The following is a 17,545-nucleotide window of genomic DNA, read 5'->3' as shown; positions in this document are numbered from 1 at the left end:
CAAGTCACATCGCTCTTTAATTTGGTGAGTCACCTGTCCCAAATTTATCTTAAAACTGAAAGAGAAAGAAAGACTTCATCAAAGATGTCACTACACATAATGACCAAGACCACAATCGCATATCTGAATGCACCAAACTCCTAACAATTCTCTGACATTAAACAAGCCACTTCCCTTGTCTTAAGAGCTGAGAAACATTTTTTATTCCTGTGTTCAGAGCAGGGAGGAGAACAAATTTCAGAGCTGTCATTCTACTTCATCCTACTAAAACAAAAAAGGATCCCAGCTTGGGGCTTGCACTGAGTCAGTAGAGTACATGAAGGAAAAAATCCTTCCAGAGAGTCCCAGCCCACCACGAACACAAGAGCACAGAGTCAGCATAAGAGAGTCCAACACCAGCAGCTGTTGAGGTTTTCTAAGTTGTCAATGCTACTCAGCTGGACACCAGCACTGCATACAGTTCACACCTCCTAAAGTTTCCTGAGAAACAACACAACAAAGAGATGAATTATTTCACTTAGTACTGTTTAAACCACAAAAGGCCATACTCAGTCCCGGAATATATCTGTGATTAACTCCAGGTCCTATGAGAATCTTAAACTGGACTCCTGTAACACAGATCAGTGCATGACACTCCTGTGACTCCTCTCACACCACCTACACTGTGCTCTGCAAGCAGCAATTAATGAAGCCCCATTTACACTCCACCCTCATGCACCTGAATGAAGCCCAGCCCATGACTCTTCCCACAGGCAGGGGTCACCCATCACAAACAACCAGCATGCAGCACCCTATAACACTCTGCAGAGAGCATCTCACACACTTCTCACCACAACACATCTGGTTACTCAAGTACCCCTCTACCCACCCCACCTCAGAACACCTTTTACATACTTGTACTAAAAGCAGATGTATCAGGATCAAGATCTGTCACCTTTATGATCAGGAGATCATATGATCATAGCAACAGCTATCCCTTGAAAAAAAGAACCAAACCCAAAGTATTTTATGTACAGTGTAAGGAAGGCTGTAGAGCTGATACTGGGAATTGCTGGACGATACCCCATAATTCTGTATATTACAACTTAATTGAAGTAATAGAACATGAAGATGATGCCACTCCAGACTACATAACACAGTTTTAGAAGTCAGAAACATTAGTTCAGCTGCTGCCACACTGCTAGATACTGGCTGATTGCCTTTATAACTCATGACAACTCAAGAAAGTGTCTGGAAACTGCTAAGCAATAGGGTAGGAGTTGACCAGTCCTTATCAGCATTATGAAGGTTCAGGTCTGTAGTTTCAATTCAGAAAGGAGGCAGTGAGCAACGAGGTAACTTTTGTTCCATTGCACAATAAAGTTAACCACAGAAGGATGAAAAGCTATGAAGGACCGCAGCTACACTGAAGGACACTGAAAGCAAAAAATACTCTGAGCTAACACCAGGCTAATATATCAGTTGTATGTTACTGAAACATTGCCTCACAGGAGTGGGGATCTGTGATATTAACTCCTGCTGCAAAACACTATGTGGATCACAATTCAATCTCCAGCAACAACCGAGAAGTCTATTTTGAAAGAGAATGGAGGAGGGCAGGAAAAAATGCCACTGCAGAAGCTGCCTAACAGATCTGCCTGAAAGGGGTTACTACTGCACACCAACCCAGAGATGCTGCTGAGATACCACAACAGGGTCAGAAGCAGACAATGAGAATAAACACAGGATTAGAAGAAACCTGGGAGAAACTGCTGCACACGTTCTGATCTCTTCTAGGAAGCGGAGATGCTCCTAAGCTGTTTCCTTTCTTTCTTAATTCCAGAACACACACAAAAAAGTAAACTAAGAGGTAAGAGACTGCAAATGCAACTTTCTTAGATAATGGATAGCTTGCCCTGTAGAACCTGGTCAAAGGATTTTGCCAGTCTTGCAGAGGAACAAGATTAAAAATGATGAGGGAATTCACACAGGAAGTTTGTACAAGGCTTACATAAATACAAGTTCATTTTGGAAAGGACGCAAACCCTCATTTCAAACAAGAAAACCCCAATTTTAGCAAGTGTGAACAAACTTCACAGATCAGTCTGCTGTAAGATCTCACACATCTCAAATGTTTTGTATAAAACTACTGGACCTGCTGGTCTGCTGACCTCATTAACTCAGTTCAATAATTGCTGTAGCATCAGTCACATTAACAAACCTGACATCTCTGCAGCCAGTGATGTTTTTTCAAGACCATGAACTCATCTAAATGTAATACACAGCATGTTGTAAGAGAAGGCAGAAAACATGGCATGTATGGCAAACTGAATAGATCCTATTCAAATATGCACACTTTTATAGGTTAAAGGTGACCTGCAAATCAATTTGTGAAACTTTTATCAACATAAAATGTACACGTTTACATATTACATGTTATGTAATATGCCCCATTAGCCAGGCTAAGAGAACAGGGGTATCTAGTTTATCCATCAGAATATTTTTCTTCTTAGTTCCTAAGAACTAAGAAGAAATACTAAGAGCAATACCCTTGAAATGGGCTGTGGAGTTTGTTTTCATGTGGTACTTACCTGAGCCCTTGTAGGCCGGCTCCAAGCTCCAGCAGGATCCCTGGTGATGGGATATCACCAGCATGGTGCATGTGTGGGGGTTACATTGGAGCGGGAGCCAGAGATCCTAGTGGGGCTGGGCTTCCCAGAACCTGAGGAAAAGAAATAGCAAGTGTTTGGGTTGTGTGCTGAATGCTGTGCTCTGCTTAGCCTGGGCAATGAGAGCATTCAGCACAAACACTGAACTACTGTCATCAAATTGATTTGCAGACCACCTTTACAGGAGTGATTTCTGATCATTTGCCACAGACCTCCCTGTCCTTCCACAGAACAACATGCTTGGAGAGAATCATTTCCAACACTGTGAGAAGTGGGATACTCCCACCATTCTCTGGCTGCACTGCCCCTGCATGCCAGGTCACTGATATCATTTCAAGGCTTCTACCAAACCCCTCCACTTCTGCAGCTCAGCTCTTCTCTGATGCTAAATATTAACACAGCTTGCACCAGGACTACCTGACAGTTCCAAGCCTGTCAAGTTGAGAAAGAGATAAGTGCAAAGCCTTGTGAAAGAACAGGCTTGGAGAATTTTCAAAATTCCCAAATTCTCCTTCCCTTTCAGCTGACTTGGGAAAGAAAATGTAAAGTTTTGTCCTCTTGTGTAAAAGGTGCCAGGTTCATTTTGGGATGCATTGCAAAGTTACTTAAAGTCACCTAAGTATCAAGAAGCCCACTGGTATTTGCATTTATTCTTTTTGAGGTTTTACTATCCCAGAGCACAACAGGTGAGATAATACACCAGAACTGATAAACTAGAAACTGAGCAGCTCAGAGGAAAAATGTATCTTAGACATCCAGGGCACACCTTTGTTTTCCATATTGCAATCCATTCAGCTCAAGTTCCAAATGGAGTCCAGTTCTCGCCCCCTTCCTCACTCCCCCAGATTCAGCATTCCCCACCGCTTCAGTGGCACATTAAAACACAATACACATCTCAAGATGTCCAAGATGCCCTGCAAAAACCAGAAGGCTGAATGTGTCTTCCCTCATAACCCTATGTGAAAACAGGAAAACCCCCCAGTTTTTTCCACCACTGAAATAACCCATAAAAGGTGCAAGCCCAATATTCCATACATCCCACATACTGCACATTTCCCAAATTTCACCAACAGCACAGTCTGGACTACAATATCTGAGTCTGCAGACCATATCCTCGGTCAAGCAAATGCTCAGAAAAGCCCTGCTGCACTGTGTTGTGAGAGCTCCTGCTCAGTGACATTTCCAACCCAAGCACTTCAGGGAAATCCATGATCTCCTGAATAACAAACCAAGAGAGACTCAAATCACAAGCTGAGACTCAACAGACACTGATGTCAAAAGCAAGACACCAGTACAAAAGAACTGATTTTAATTTTTTTTTTTTTTTTTTTTATAATCACAGCCCTGCTGGAGCACATATCTCCTGCAGTGTTAGGAGTTTCCAAATTTTGAATTGTGTGTTGCCAGCTGGCCAGTGCACAATACAATAAAATCAGAAGTCTGTGAAACCACAGGGGTGGTGTTGTCACAGGCAGGCCTGGCTACTGATCACAGCAAACCAAACCTGCAGAAACACTGTAAGAGACTGACATTTATATTTAAATTTTTTCAGTCCTGAGACTTAAGATGATGCTAAGAAACGTACAGAAGGCAAGAACTGCCAGTTTAAGTTACAACCAGATCCTACAGCTTTAGAACCACTGAAACAACTGATTTCTGTTACAGGAGACAGCCACAAAGGTGATCACAGGTGGAAGATCTGCTGGACTCAGAGCAATGTCGTGTTTAGAGGGGGACAAATGAGAGCAAGGAACAAAGGAACAATCAGATGGCAGCTGCTCATGAACTCAGAGCCCTGGGGCTTTGTACTGCCCTATCATTACTCACTCATTCTTTGGATTCTCAGAGTCCAGAAAACAACCACAGATGATTACTAAAACAACCTTGGTTTGCTTTTGCCAGTGGAAGGAAGGAGTGCTTTTCAGGTGAGGAAACTGTTACACCTTTTAAAAAGATTATTTAAATGGAAGGATGCAGTCTTCAGTTTATCACAGCTTCTCTCAGAATTCACTCTGGTGTGGCTATCAGGAAGAACAAAAGAGAAGGCCTGTGAGCTCACCCCAATTCAAAGACTAGGCAACAAAATCCTTCAGAAAAAGACCTCAAAAACCAATAGGACCCACAGAGCCATCTGTAATTTCAAAATGTAATGCAATGGGGAATGCACACAAGTTCTGGGGAAATACACATAAGAAATATCTATTTCTGAATATGCTGTACTGATTTAACTCTGGTTTGGGTAGTTTTCCCTTTGTTTTCTAACCAGTGAAAGAAACATAGCGTCTAACTGCAACTACTGAAAACAAGGAGCGAGATGTACACATTACAGTTTCCCACGGGGAAGTCTCTCCACCGGACATTACTTGGAAATAAGAGCACAGAGTGAGTATATAAAAGGGACAGGATCAATAAAACATGAATTAAAAAAGAGTTCAAGTACATGAGACAGCAAGTATCATGAAGTATCATCTAAATACAAGACACTTTGATTCTAGGAAACATCTTTTCCTTGAATAAAAAGAATTAACTAATGGTACACAGTCATATCCCAGGTTGCATCATATGTCAACTTGAAACACATCTAGGTTAACATTTAGAACCTAAGAACATACGCTGCAAAAGGTGCCAGGACTACCAGATAATCCCTCTCAAGTTTGTTTTTCCCACCTGACAGCTGACACAGCTCTCACTTGGCTTTGCTGCACAGAGCCCAATACCCTGAAATGATGCAGCTTTCCTATTTGATTTATAATGTAAGTAATGCTGCTAAAAAACCCATCCATTCTGTAACTTCTATTTCCCTAGACTTTCCTAGAAGCTGGTATGTTTTAGTCTTACCACACAAGGCCATTAAGTGATTCAAACAAATCCTAGGAAAAAATCAGCTTTTCAAAACATGGTAGGCCAGCAGCTTCCAGAACGATTCTTCCTTTCTTAAAAAGCAATTGCTATCTTGTCAGCCCAACACTCTAGAAAGTGTTCTTAAGAGTTTCTTTTGTGGCAATATCTAGTATAAATGTAGTGCAAACAAATGTTTGATTTAGTTAGTGTGGTTTATTGAGTCTTTTTTAGGTTATTTATTTCAATGGTGAATTCTGGGTGAAAATACTGTGACTGTAAAACCCTACCACTGTTGTACTTTCTAATAAAAGGCATCTGTTCCCCTTCATTAATTGATACAGTTTCTTTTCAGGAACAGGAGAGAGATGCATCACTCAGTGTAACCAGTGATACACCCCACAGCTCCATCACCACTGCAGGAGCACCTTTTCCAAGCTGAACATTTTTCATGGACTATGGAGGCATACAGAGCATCCTTAAAATCATAAGCAGCAAGTCATTTCCTGTCACTTCTCTAAAGAATTGGCCTTAATTTAAGAAGAAAAATATACTTTTTAGTGAGAAACTCTTATTCATTGACTTTGGGGAAATAAAATGTTTCTCAACGTTTAAAGTGGAAACAAGCTCGTTCTTTAAAGGTGGAAGGTTCTGAAAGACTTACATTTTTTAAAATATTTTTTATTTCTCCCTTTAATAAACAGGAAGATATCTGCCTGTACTCTAAGAAGTTGCTGAGATATCAGAAACTCCTGAAGTTATTGGCAGCAGCAGTCTGAACAAACAACCACCACATACCACACTCCCCAGCCACACATCACACAGCACCTGCAGGAGGGCAGAAACCTGATCTGCCACATCACTGTCCAAAACTTCTGCCAGAAACACGACAGCTTGAGCAGCACTTGACAAGTTCCTCTTTAACTGTAAAATCATCCTTTCTGGAAGAAGCAGAAGGCAGAGATGTACATCCATGACTACAAGTACATTCCCTAATGGAAAACACGTCTTGAAGCCGGCAGGACAAAAAAATAATAGAAACAAAATGGAATTAAAAAACCTTCACACTACAATTACATTCCTTGAATGATTTAATTAAATCTTAGAACGCCTAACAGCAGACTTTTTATAACCAGACAAGGCAGGTAGAATGTCCACACTAGAAGTAATTATGCATTTGCCTTTAAAAAACGTTCCTCTTTATGAACAAGTGTTTCTCTGCTGGTTTTTTGAGACAAGACTTCCTTTCAATAAAAGGATGCTGGTTTTTAGCTGTAGTTAGAATATTACTTTATATATCTTTTTCCTGGCAGCATTACCCGTTAAAGGGACTTCCTATGAGCAGCTTTTTCCTAATTCTTGCCCTGGTGCCTGGCTGCTTGCTCTTGCCCCTCAGCGCTGAAAAGATCTTGGAGGGTGTACATGGAAAAACAGGATTTGCAAAGCTTCCTCCTGCTACCTCTCCTCTTCCTTGGAAGGCTATTTTTAACCCAGCTCAGTTCACTCACTGTGAATCACAGCAGCACCTCATTTACAATTGTCCTTCACATAAAAGGAAGTGGCAATTGCAAAGGAAAATACACTTGCGAGCTGCAGTTCAGCCAATGCTTCCCCCCCACACCCCAGAGCAGACCTGATTCAGACAGTTGTTTTCTGTGGAGGGATTTACAACATGCTATGCCTGTATGAAAGCAGGGCTTTTTTGCAATTACCACTGTATTATCATGCTTCTTGTTTTTAAAATGTTTTACTTGCTGAAGAGACAGACTTACAAACTAACACTCTACAACACCCTCCCAAACAGACTTCACAGAAGACAAACGTCCTTCCCAGGCATCCTAACTGGTCACACAATTGAAGACAACAACAAGATGACAAAAACTTTTACAAAACTTCTTCATTACGTCTCAGCAATAAGGTCACAACAGACAGCAGGACAAATGGCACCAGTATGTCACAGCAAACCACCCTGTGAAAGGTTCACACAGCACCACAGAATGTCAGTGCAGGTCTGCACACAGACCCAACAATTTCATGGCAGCAATATTCTTGCACTGGAACGTTCTCACATTTCAGCTGCAATAGAGGAACACAACTTTTGCTCTCCTCACCTCACCAGATATCAGAGGTGACTGGAAATACCTCACCCGCCACACATAGGTAGAACATCAAGTGCAACCAAATCCTCAGCTTTGCTCAAGGCCCTCACAACCACAATTTAGATACAGTGATTAGCACCAGTCAAGAGTCTATGCAGAACCCCCAGTCATGGTGCTCTAACAGCTATGATGGATTTTGGAAAGGCAGAGTACAACACCTTAGACTTCATACTATCCTAATAACAACCCACGGCTTTTGGCTGATTTGGAAAACACAAGAACAACAAGCTTGAGCAAAACTAAAAATGTCAGTGAGAGCATGACTGTAATCCAGACATAGTTATATCTGAAAGAGGCTTGTAGGAAGTTCTAAACTGCATAACACAGACCAAACTAAAAGTTCATTATGACTGAAGGGCCATAACTTCCTGTGTTAGAAAAATACCTACTGAACACTGCACATGCTTATCTGCTGGTAAGAGCAGTGCTGCATTACTGCTGAGTCGTGCAGAAGGTCTACAAGAAGCCTTAGGTTTTGGGAGGGAACAGGAATCGGGTTTTAGAACCTGAAACCAAAGCAAATGTTTTGCAGTATTCTTCACATGTGGCATTTTCCCAGTTTACTCACACAAAGATGTCGTCTTTTGGCATGATATGATTTAAACCTTCATCCATTTGGAAGATTTTGTGGAATCGGTGATTATACACGTCTGTCACCACCATCTAGGACAGCAAGTGATATTTGCAAAGTGATTACAGTAAAAGCTTACATAAATTTAGGCAAACTACCTTTAAATTCAAGCAACAGTGTGTTCCAATTCTGTATCGCAATTGTCAGCACACCAACATCAGTTGTACTTTACTTTTCTGTCCCTTCTCTTAAACCTCTCTACTGCAATGGAACTATCAGAATAAACAGACTGTTTCATGCATCTTTTTAATTCTAGGAGCAAAGAACAGCATTTTAACTTGTTACAGTTTTGTCACTAACCCATTAAGTTCAGCTTATCACCCATATAAAAGCTAAGCCACCAAAATGCTTCAAGAAAAACAAACATTTATCAAAATTACTGTCTTCATTTATCCTTACATTTTCTGCAGGAACACCAGAGAGTTTGGAAAGTGATTCACACAGATCCGAGATGGCCCCCATCACTGGCACCAGAACCCGGTACTAGAAACAAAGATAATGTTATGCTTACAGCAGGCAAAACAAACCCATGCAAGGCAGAGAGCAAGAAAATGGAAATAAAATCTTAAAACTCCTTAATCTTTAATTTATAGGAGTTCTGCTGAAGTCAAGGTCATAACCACACACTTCAATGTCTTCTGGATCTCAGCTTTACCTTACAAAGCAGGGATTTGGAGGGAATGAAAGCCTTGAACAGCTGGCCTTCTGCTGTGATCAGGCTCAGCAGTAGTAACACCCAGAAAAAAAAAACAATCACCAGACACAGCAGCTTACTCAGAACATAAAACTGCTGTTTCTTTCTGTGATAAAAAACATCTTAGAGCCATTCTCTTCATTACTACTAAAGGTCAAGGCAAAAATCTTGACAGATATGAAAATACTGCAAATCAGTTCCTCCAAAACTGCATCAGGACATCCAGTCACTCTGCCTGAGCACCCCAGCTTGTGCTTCTCTGATGTGTGGCAAGCACAAGGCTACTTTAGGGATGTGTGTGTCCATTTGAAAATGAAGTGGGGGGGAACATTTAAAACCAGTCTATTGAGGAGGCTGAAAAAGCAAACACGTCATTTTTCTTTTTTTTCCCCAAGAGGAATCACTTTTCAATTCTGTTTGAAATTCAAAGGCCTTACCCATTTAGAATCACAGAACCATAGAATATGCTGAATTGGAAGGGACCCATAAGGATCATCAAGCCCAACTCCTGGCCCTGCACAGGACACCCCAAGAATCCCACCATGTGCCTGAGAGCCTTGCCCAAACATTCCTTGAACTGATAGGCTTGGTGCTGTGACCACTAACCTGGGGAGTCTGTTCCAGTGCCCAACTACCCCCGGGTGAAAAACCTTTTCCTGATACCCAACCTAAAACCTCCCCTGACTCAGCTTCAGGCCATTCCCTCGGGTCCTGTCCCTGGTCACAACAGTGACCAGGTCAGTACCTGCCCCTCCGCTTCCCTCTGTGAGGATGTTGAAGACCACAGTGAAGTCTCTCCCCTCAGTCTCCTCCAGGCTGAACAAACCCAGTGATATCATAAGGCTTCCCCTCCAGACCCTTCCCCATCCTCAGGGCTCTCTTTGGACAGTCTCTATTAACAGAGTCATGTCTTTTTTATATTGTGATGACCTAAACTGTTCCCAGCACTTGAGGTGAGGCTGCCACAGTGCAGAGCAGAGTGGGACAGTCCCCTCCTTTGACAGGCTGGTGATGCTGTACGCCCCAGCACACAATGTAAGTTACATCTTTACATTTTCCAAGGTAAACATGACAGTGCAAGCACATTGCTGCTTTCAGGGAGCAGCACATCAAACAGGTCATCTCACCACAGGAAGCCACTTCCAGCTGACCATGACCTTAGTTTCATGAGCCAAGCTTTCACAAAGTCACTTGATTTCACATGCCAGAGTTTTCATTAAAAAACCCATACTACCTCGCTCAAAGGTGGACATCAATGTCCTTTAGATCACTTTGAGAGCCTCAACTTTAAAACCTAAAAGAACTCAGATGACTTAAAGAAATGTGTTTCTTCAACATGCCTCACCTGGACAGGTCTGCGCTGTGGGTCTGCATATACCAGGGTAACTTCCATGTGACGGTCCCTCTTCAAGGGCAGTGGGAGAGTTAAGTAACAGAAGGGATCAAAGGTGACAGAAACTTTGGAGCATTTGGGACAAACAAGGGTAGACTTGAAAAGACCATGAAAAATATCCACAATGATGGAATCATTCCTCAGCCTATGATTCTCCCATGCCTCTTTTGCCACCTCCTATAAAAATAATTTTAAAAAATATATTAGAAGTTATTTCTTGCAAAGATTTCTACAGCATGGTGAGCACCAGGACCAAAGAAAACTTGGAAAATTGATACTGATAGGTCAATTTCATAGGGAAGGGGCTCTACCACAATGTCCAACCTAACTGGGATTTCTTCTCAGTGAAATTAAGGCCTTGCATCAAGTCAAATTTAATCTATCCATTTTAGCTGAGTTTGAACAGGCATTCCTTGGTGCACACAATGCCAGAAGCATGAATGGAGCTGACAGGACAGTAACAGGGTCACATGCTGCTCTTCAGGACAACCAGATATGCTCCACTCCCCAGGAGGAATGGAGTGCTGCCTCTTGCTTTGGAAAGGCAACTGCAGTTACAGATTTCAAGAAAAAAGTAAAGACGTTTTTCTTCTTGGAGAATGATGGCCATATTTCACAAAGAAAGTCTAAAAGGAGACAAATTACAATCCCCTGAAGACTTTCACAAGACAACTTATAAACTCCTTACCAAAGGGCATGCTCTTAGCATGAGAAATCTAGTCTCAGGAAGAAAACTGAACACAAGAAACTTACTGGCCCTCTATCAGGTAAACCTCATGAGAGAATTACTTTTCTCTATTTAGGTAGAGTGCCCCAAGGCATGACAAGGTTCTCCTGTGCCAGGGACACTGCTCTGCAGGAAGGATGTTGGTGCAGCCTGTGAGCAGGAAGGCCAGGAAGCATCCCAGAACCCAACTAAATGCCCTGGGAAGAAGCACTGGGCCCTATCCTCAAGTAAAGGGCACTGTACCGAATCAGGTCTGCCATTGGCATCCTTCAGCTCCAAGTAGGGCTTCTTCTTCACTCTGTTCAAATCCTCATGCAAGCCATCTAGTAGAAAAGCCAAGAGCTCCTGGGAATCCTGCTGCTGGTATCCCGAAAACTGAGGAGCGAATCGCCCAACCTGTGTCTGAAACACGAAGGCAAAAGGGAGGGGATATAAAACACTCAGGTCATGGCTTTTGCAGAGACCAGCTCCCCACTACCTTCTGTTGGCAGCAGGCCATGGTGAACTGGATGCTAATGCAGGGAAAGGTGCCAGAACAATTTCCCCAGCTACTTTCAGTAATTCAGCTGAAAGCAGCTCTTCACACTGAAGCAATGAGAACATTACACCAATAAACAGAGTTATAGACAAGGAGATGCATTTTGCTCTTCACTTTTTAATTTAATTTTTTGGATTTGTGACTTGCACACCTTTTCTCACTAACCAAAGTTCACAGCTGGCAATTCATATGACCATGCCTAGTTTTGCAGCAAAGATCATTCTGATTCATCTGTAAACAGCTCTCAGGCTGGCAGGTCATTTACTAAGTAACATTAAAAAGCAGTAGCCAACTCTGAGGAAGGACACTACTCACTGGCAAGTTCCTCCCTGTACCCTAAAAAGCATTTATGCAAAACATGAAACACTGGAGCAATTCTGTCCTTACTGCCTTCATTACATCAAAATATGTTACGCTTTCACTGTTTCTTCTGTCCCAGAGTTGTGCTACAGGAACATGGCACACTTACTTTAAACATACGTGGGGCCACATGAGACTGTCTCCCAGACCACATCTGTTTAATGAGATCTGCATAGGCTTCTGCAATTTCTCCCCTCATCCCGAGTGGGTTGTTCTGATTTATTTCAGCTTCATATTTATCTTCCAGGAAATAGTCAGTCAGAGGAGGAGTATTGCTCAGGCACTGAAAAAGTATTAGGAAAATTAATTTACTTCACAGGACAATAGATACGTGTGACAACAAAACCACAAAACCAACTTTCACATCAGGACATGTACCAAGTTCACAAAACTGGCAAGACTCAAGAACATGTTTAGTAAAACAAAACAAAAAACAAACAAACAAACAAACAAAAAAAAACCCAAAGAAACATTAAGGCAGAAATCTGCATTTGGAAGACTGATATCTAGAAAATGAAAGCACAACTGTACATACAAGAAAGAAAGTAATTGGTCCTTAACATGACTAGTTTGCGTGATAAATTAAGATTGAAGTATGTTTGAATTAAATCACCTTGACAATAAAAAATTTTGAAGTTGTCTCTTAGCTAAGTCCAAGAAAACATAAAGTGGCTTAAGGTTACAGTGACACAACTGAAAATAAAGTCATGTTGAACAAAAAGCAGGGCAGTCCAAGTTTATTGTGGTGTTCTGAATACCACATGCATAATGCATTACAGTTATTTTAAGACCTGTTCCAGATTTCAAAGCCATCACAGAGTGACTGAAGTAATTTCACACCATTGGTACCACAGCAGAAGTTTGCCCATTCCTTAAATCAAAGTTCATACAATTTGTCTCATATTCTGTCTGAACTTCTTAGCCAAAAACTAACCCTACCAAGTTTCTGCATTCTTTAAAATCAAATAAATAATCCTAAGAAAATTAAGTTTAAAAGTAAAGAAATAATTATTAGCTTTGCATCACTGTTTCAACCTTAACACCTTGCACAATGAACCTGAACCCTTCCTGTGGCTTTTCATGCCCTTAATTTTTCAAGAATCTTTAACACAGGCCTAGAACTGCATGCAGTGACCTGCTCAGGTCACTTGTGCAGCCCACACAAGTCAAAACATCCTCCATGCCAGCCCATTTTTGGCAGGGGACAGCACTGGGACCTTATGTTACAGTCAGGCATCTGTTTTGTACAACGTCCCCAGGCCATTTCAGATGCCACATATTTCAGATTCAGTCCCTAATACTGTAGTAAGTTTTATAGTACTAATGTGCTAAACATAAGCCAAACTAAACATGAACTGATTTTTCAGTCTGGTTTTTTTTTTTGAGGTGTCAGTCTCCTCATGGAACCACATAAATATATTCTTTTCTTTTCACAGATTTTAATCCACAATATCTATGAGACTGATCTTTCATTTAATTCTAATGAGGGCTCTTTCTAATTCTTACCTGTAATGCAGAATTCATGAAGCAGGTGTTTCCAAGGTTACTGAGTCCACAGAGTCCAGGTTGTGACAGGGAAGCACTGTCCCTGCAGTTGTAAGAGTTACAGACAAATCCAGAACCTCTGGAAAAAAAGACAATACAGTGAACTCCACAATGAGTTTGTTGAGTCTCAATGCTACTTAGAAGTCACATCAAATACAAGTCAGAAAACTGTGTACTGAAATTTTTTAACCAGGCTACCCGTTTCTGCTGCTTCGTAGGGGCTAATGCTGAATACCAGGAACATGAAGTGTATGTGCTAACTTTGGAAACATTAATCCTTACAAAGTCTATTATTAATTTACAGCTCATAATACGTTCATTTCCTCTGTCTGTAAGCATACAGCACACCACCCTAATGCAGCAAGCGTCTATATAATACACTTTAAGAAATAATAAGAAAATTATGATCTGTACCTGGAAAGGCTTCTACCATAATGGCACATAGACAAAAGAATATAATCCCTTTCCCTCATGCTCCGAGTCACCTCAAAAAACAGGCAATGCTCTGGCAGTTAGTACGCTCTGGAACATGCACTACTTTCGCAAGTGAGCAAGGAACAGCAGAAGGCAGTGGTTTCAAAAAGCAAAGTTTGGTAAACAGGTACACAAGAGTAGTAGAACTCCTCTAGGGCACCATCACACTCCTTTTCTATACAGGCAAGGATGCATGGGATCACTCACATGAAGGGTGACGAAACAAAAAGAACACATGCCCAGATGGGAGCTGTTCAGTCCATAGGAGTTACTGCTATCACCGTTAGTAATGACAGAAGTGGCAGACACTGAGGAATAAGAACTTGCTGATGATTTTGAAGAGGTAGTAAAGTTTCTGCTAGTTGCAGTGCTTGATCTGGGAGAAAGGAAAAAGAAGTAGAAACAGTGCTACTACTTTTTTTATCCCCAGCCCCATCTCCCGCAAAACTCCAAGGACTTGCTGAGCTACAGTTTGTTACCCCGCACAGAATTTACTGATCTGTTTGATCACACTTCCAAACAATTGTCTGGAACAGAAACATGAGGAAAAAAGTATCAGAAGTAGGAGCAACAATTATTGCTTAAAGGCAAATCTGGGTCCCAGACAGAAATAAGTAGCAATTCAGACAGTGTGAGTAAAAGGGAAGCAAGCTTTAAGTTTATGAGTAAACCACCTTGAAATAAGCAAGCAAAAACCCCCAAATCTTAAGACCTCAAAACACTCTAGATGCATTAAAAAGTGACCAGGTCAGTCCTTCCCTACCTGAAACTCAGACCATCTATTTAAACACAACATTAATGAGGAAGACAACCAACAAGGCACTAAAATTCAACAGTGTCCGTCATAGCTGCTCCAAAAAAAAAAAGCAAAACTGCAAGATAGTACGATATTAATAAGTTTAAATAAACTATTTTAACACTAATTTATTTCTCTATAGTAAGAGTTGACTGGGATTTGGTCTAGTCTATCCATCTTAGCCCAAATAAACACACAAATCCAAAAGCAAAAAGGTGCAGGTCACCAATAGCCACACAACAGTGGCTACTACGCCCAAAACAGAGCAGAGAGCCAGCAGAGGACAGAGCCCTCAAGCTTCAGCTTGTCCATTTATTATTTTTTAATGTGGCCCTCCTTTTCAAATGATAGAAACTAAAAATGCATATTCATCGTTCAGATGGTACTAAAAAAATGTGCTGGAAAACCTCTGTGGGGACAAAACTATACAACAATGAACAAGCCATAATGGCCATGACAAGGCATAACAGCTGGACAGGCTTACCAGTTTGGAAATATAATAGCAGTAAAATAAAGACAGAAGTAAACAAGTTACAACAGGAGCTTCCAGATGAAATTGGAAAAAGCCTCGAACACAGTCAAAATCCGCAGCATGCTAAAAAAGCCACCTGCCAGCACAACCAAAAGGTATACTGGAAAATATCCTAGAAAGCATGAGATCTACCAGAATAACTGAGATAACCATTTCTGGGACAATACACAACCTCCTGTCATTACATGTTAGAGATGGAACTTCAAGACTACTCGGACACCAAAGTAAGATCAATGGGAGAACAGAAGGTCTAGACTAAACAATTATCAGACTCATGCTCCTAAGTGTGGGTTTCAAGGTTCAAGAATAAAAGAATTTAGCTAACATCAGCATGTAAATCCATTAAGAAGTTTGAAGTAGTGAATTATCTAGAAGCAAAGCGGAGCAATCTAGAAAATGCTAGACTTGAAAGCTGTTTGATCTCCAAGAGAGAGAACAGAAAAAAATCTATTGGTGAAAAAGGAAAAGGAGGACAACCTCCTAATGGATTTCAAGATTTCAAATAGAAGCATAGAGACAGTGCTTCAGCAAGAGTCATGTGGCAACTGAAGAGTTCCAAGTACTTCAACAGCATCCTACACAAACAAAAAAAGCTAAGAATTACAAAGGAAGATAAAAGATCAGAAAGCAAAGGTGAGATACAAGTCACAGAGTGGGGAAAAGTCTACATACAAAGTCATCCAGGTTCTTGAGTGAATTCCTGCCAGAAAATTGGGAAGGTTCATGTAAGTAGCAAAGCAACAAGAGAGGTTAACAGCTTTCCATGTGAGGAGATTAAAAAAACAGAAATCAAATACATTTTGGAAGATAAAAAATTCTACATATTGCTACATTTTAGAAGTTACTCATCTATGTGTAACAACTGAAGAAAGGATTTACTAAGGACAGCTGCTTCCCCTCATTTCACAAGATGCTCACAAAGGCAGCCATTGATTCCAGGTGAAGGGCACAGAGAGCAGCTAAGAAAAACATTTTTCTCTGAAAGCTTCCCACTTGAAGGCTGGAAAGCAATTGTTAATGACCCCACAGTACTCCAGGCTCTCGAGAAGACTGCCTCATTCTCACACAGAGGTGACAACAGAACACCTGGACACCAAATATTTATCCCCAGTGCCACAAAAAGGGTTTCTGTGGAAGGTGCAGAGTTTAACTGGTCAAAGGCACCTGCCCCTCCACTGCCATTTCTCACAGTATGTGACTTCTGCTCCCTCAGAAATGGAGGCCCCAAGACCTTCCTTTGAAGTAAGAGAATAAAGTTATTTCTTCTTTGACATTTGTGACTTGGAACCTTCCAAAATGTTCTGGCCGACGCGGTGGGTTACCACTGAAACACAACTTCATCTTCACAATACTGAAGCACATTGTCTCCATCTGCATGTAAAGACAGTTGCTTTGTCTTGCTACAAAACCTGTCAAAAACCCACACAAATGGCAAGTGAGGAGAAATCTGGAGACTTATGGATAAAGAGGACAAAATCAGATCACTCTGAATTCATACAGTTGTTAAGCAAAAAACCTTCTAAGCTAAACAATTTGGAAAAATATTGTTAAAGGCTTTCAAGTGGCTGAAAAACAAATAGAAAAAGTGTTTCCACTCAGTTGAGGCCACCCTCAGAGCACAAAGTAGAGTCAGTCCTCCTCCTTTACAAAACCAGTAATAACATAGTAATTTTGTGACAAAAGGTTTTTGTCAGAGCCAGGTAAGCTGGGATTTCCATTTAACTGACAAAGCAGAAGCCCTAATGGATGCTCATTTAGAAAGTTCTTACATGCAAAAGCCTCCGTAACTTATGTTACATCCTCAGGGCTCCTCTGCAAGCCTGGCATCTGCTGCAAACTCAAGCACTTCAAAGTCATGGAATAAAGATCTGCTGTGCCGGTTTGGCCAAATCTAGAAATATATCCCCTGAGAGAAGGCAGGCTATAACCACCCCTCCCACACCAGGTTCAGGAAAAAATAAATTTTCCTCACAGGAAAGTGAAAGAGATAAAAACTATTTATTTAACAAACATACAGGAAAAGGGATAATGATGATAAATGATAAAACCTCCCGCTCTGCTGAGAGAAACCTGGGAAAATTTCAGAGTCCTTCCGTAGATCTCTCTTTCCCCCTCCTTGGAGCTGGGACAGGGTGGTGGGCCCACCTCCAGGGCCAAGGCCTCGGTGGGAAGTCCTCCCAATGTATTCTGATGTTGAAACAGTCCAGCAG

The 17,545-nt window shown here is 41.3% G+C and overlaps 1 protein-coding gene across 1 annotated transcript in view; it reads right to left on the bottom strand.

The window, feature by feature from the left end:
* The window catches only part of USP4 (ubiquitin specific peptidase 4), a 41,078-nt gene that overhangs the window by 8,607 nt on the left and 14,926 nt on the right, over nt 1-17,545 (bottom strand). The window contains exons 5-11 of the mRNA XM_017732405.1: nt 14,242-14,383; nt 13,495-13,614; nt 12,098-12,271; nt 11,334-11,492; nt 10,316-10,540; nt 8,676-8,759; nt 8,214-8,308 (exon numbers count right to left, since the gene is read on the bottom strand). Coding sequence (XP_017587894.1) covers nt 8,214-8,308; nt 8,676-8,759; nt 10,316-10,540; nt 11,334-11,492; nt 12,098-12,271; nt 13,495-13,614; nt 14,242-14,383 — 999 coding nt within the window. The remainder of the gene's footprint in view (nt 1-8,213; nt 8,309-8,675; nt 8,760-10,315; nt 10,541-11,333; nt 11,493-12,097; nt 12,272-13,494; nt 13,615-14,241; nt 14,384-17,545) is intronic.

This window comes from Corvus brachyrhynchos, unplaced genomic scaffold (assembly GCF_000691975.1).
Source record: "Corvus brachyrhynchos isolate BGI_N302 unplaced genomic scaffold, ASM69197v1 scaffold4, whole genome shotgun sequence".
Taxonomy (NCBI): domain Eukaryota; kingdom Metazoa; phylum Chordata; class Aves; order Passeriformes; family Corvidae; genus Corvus; species Corvus brachyrhynchos.
The sequence above is the reverse complement of the archived record's forward strand: the minus strand, read 5'-3'. Positions and strand labels throughout refer to the sequence as shown.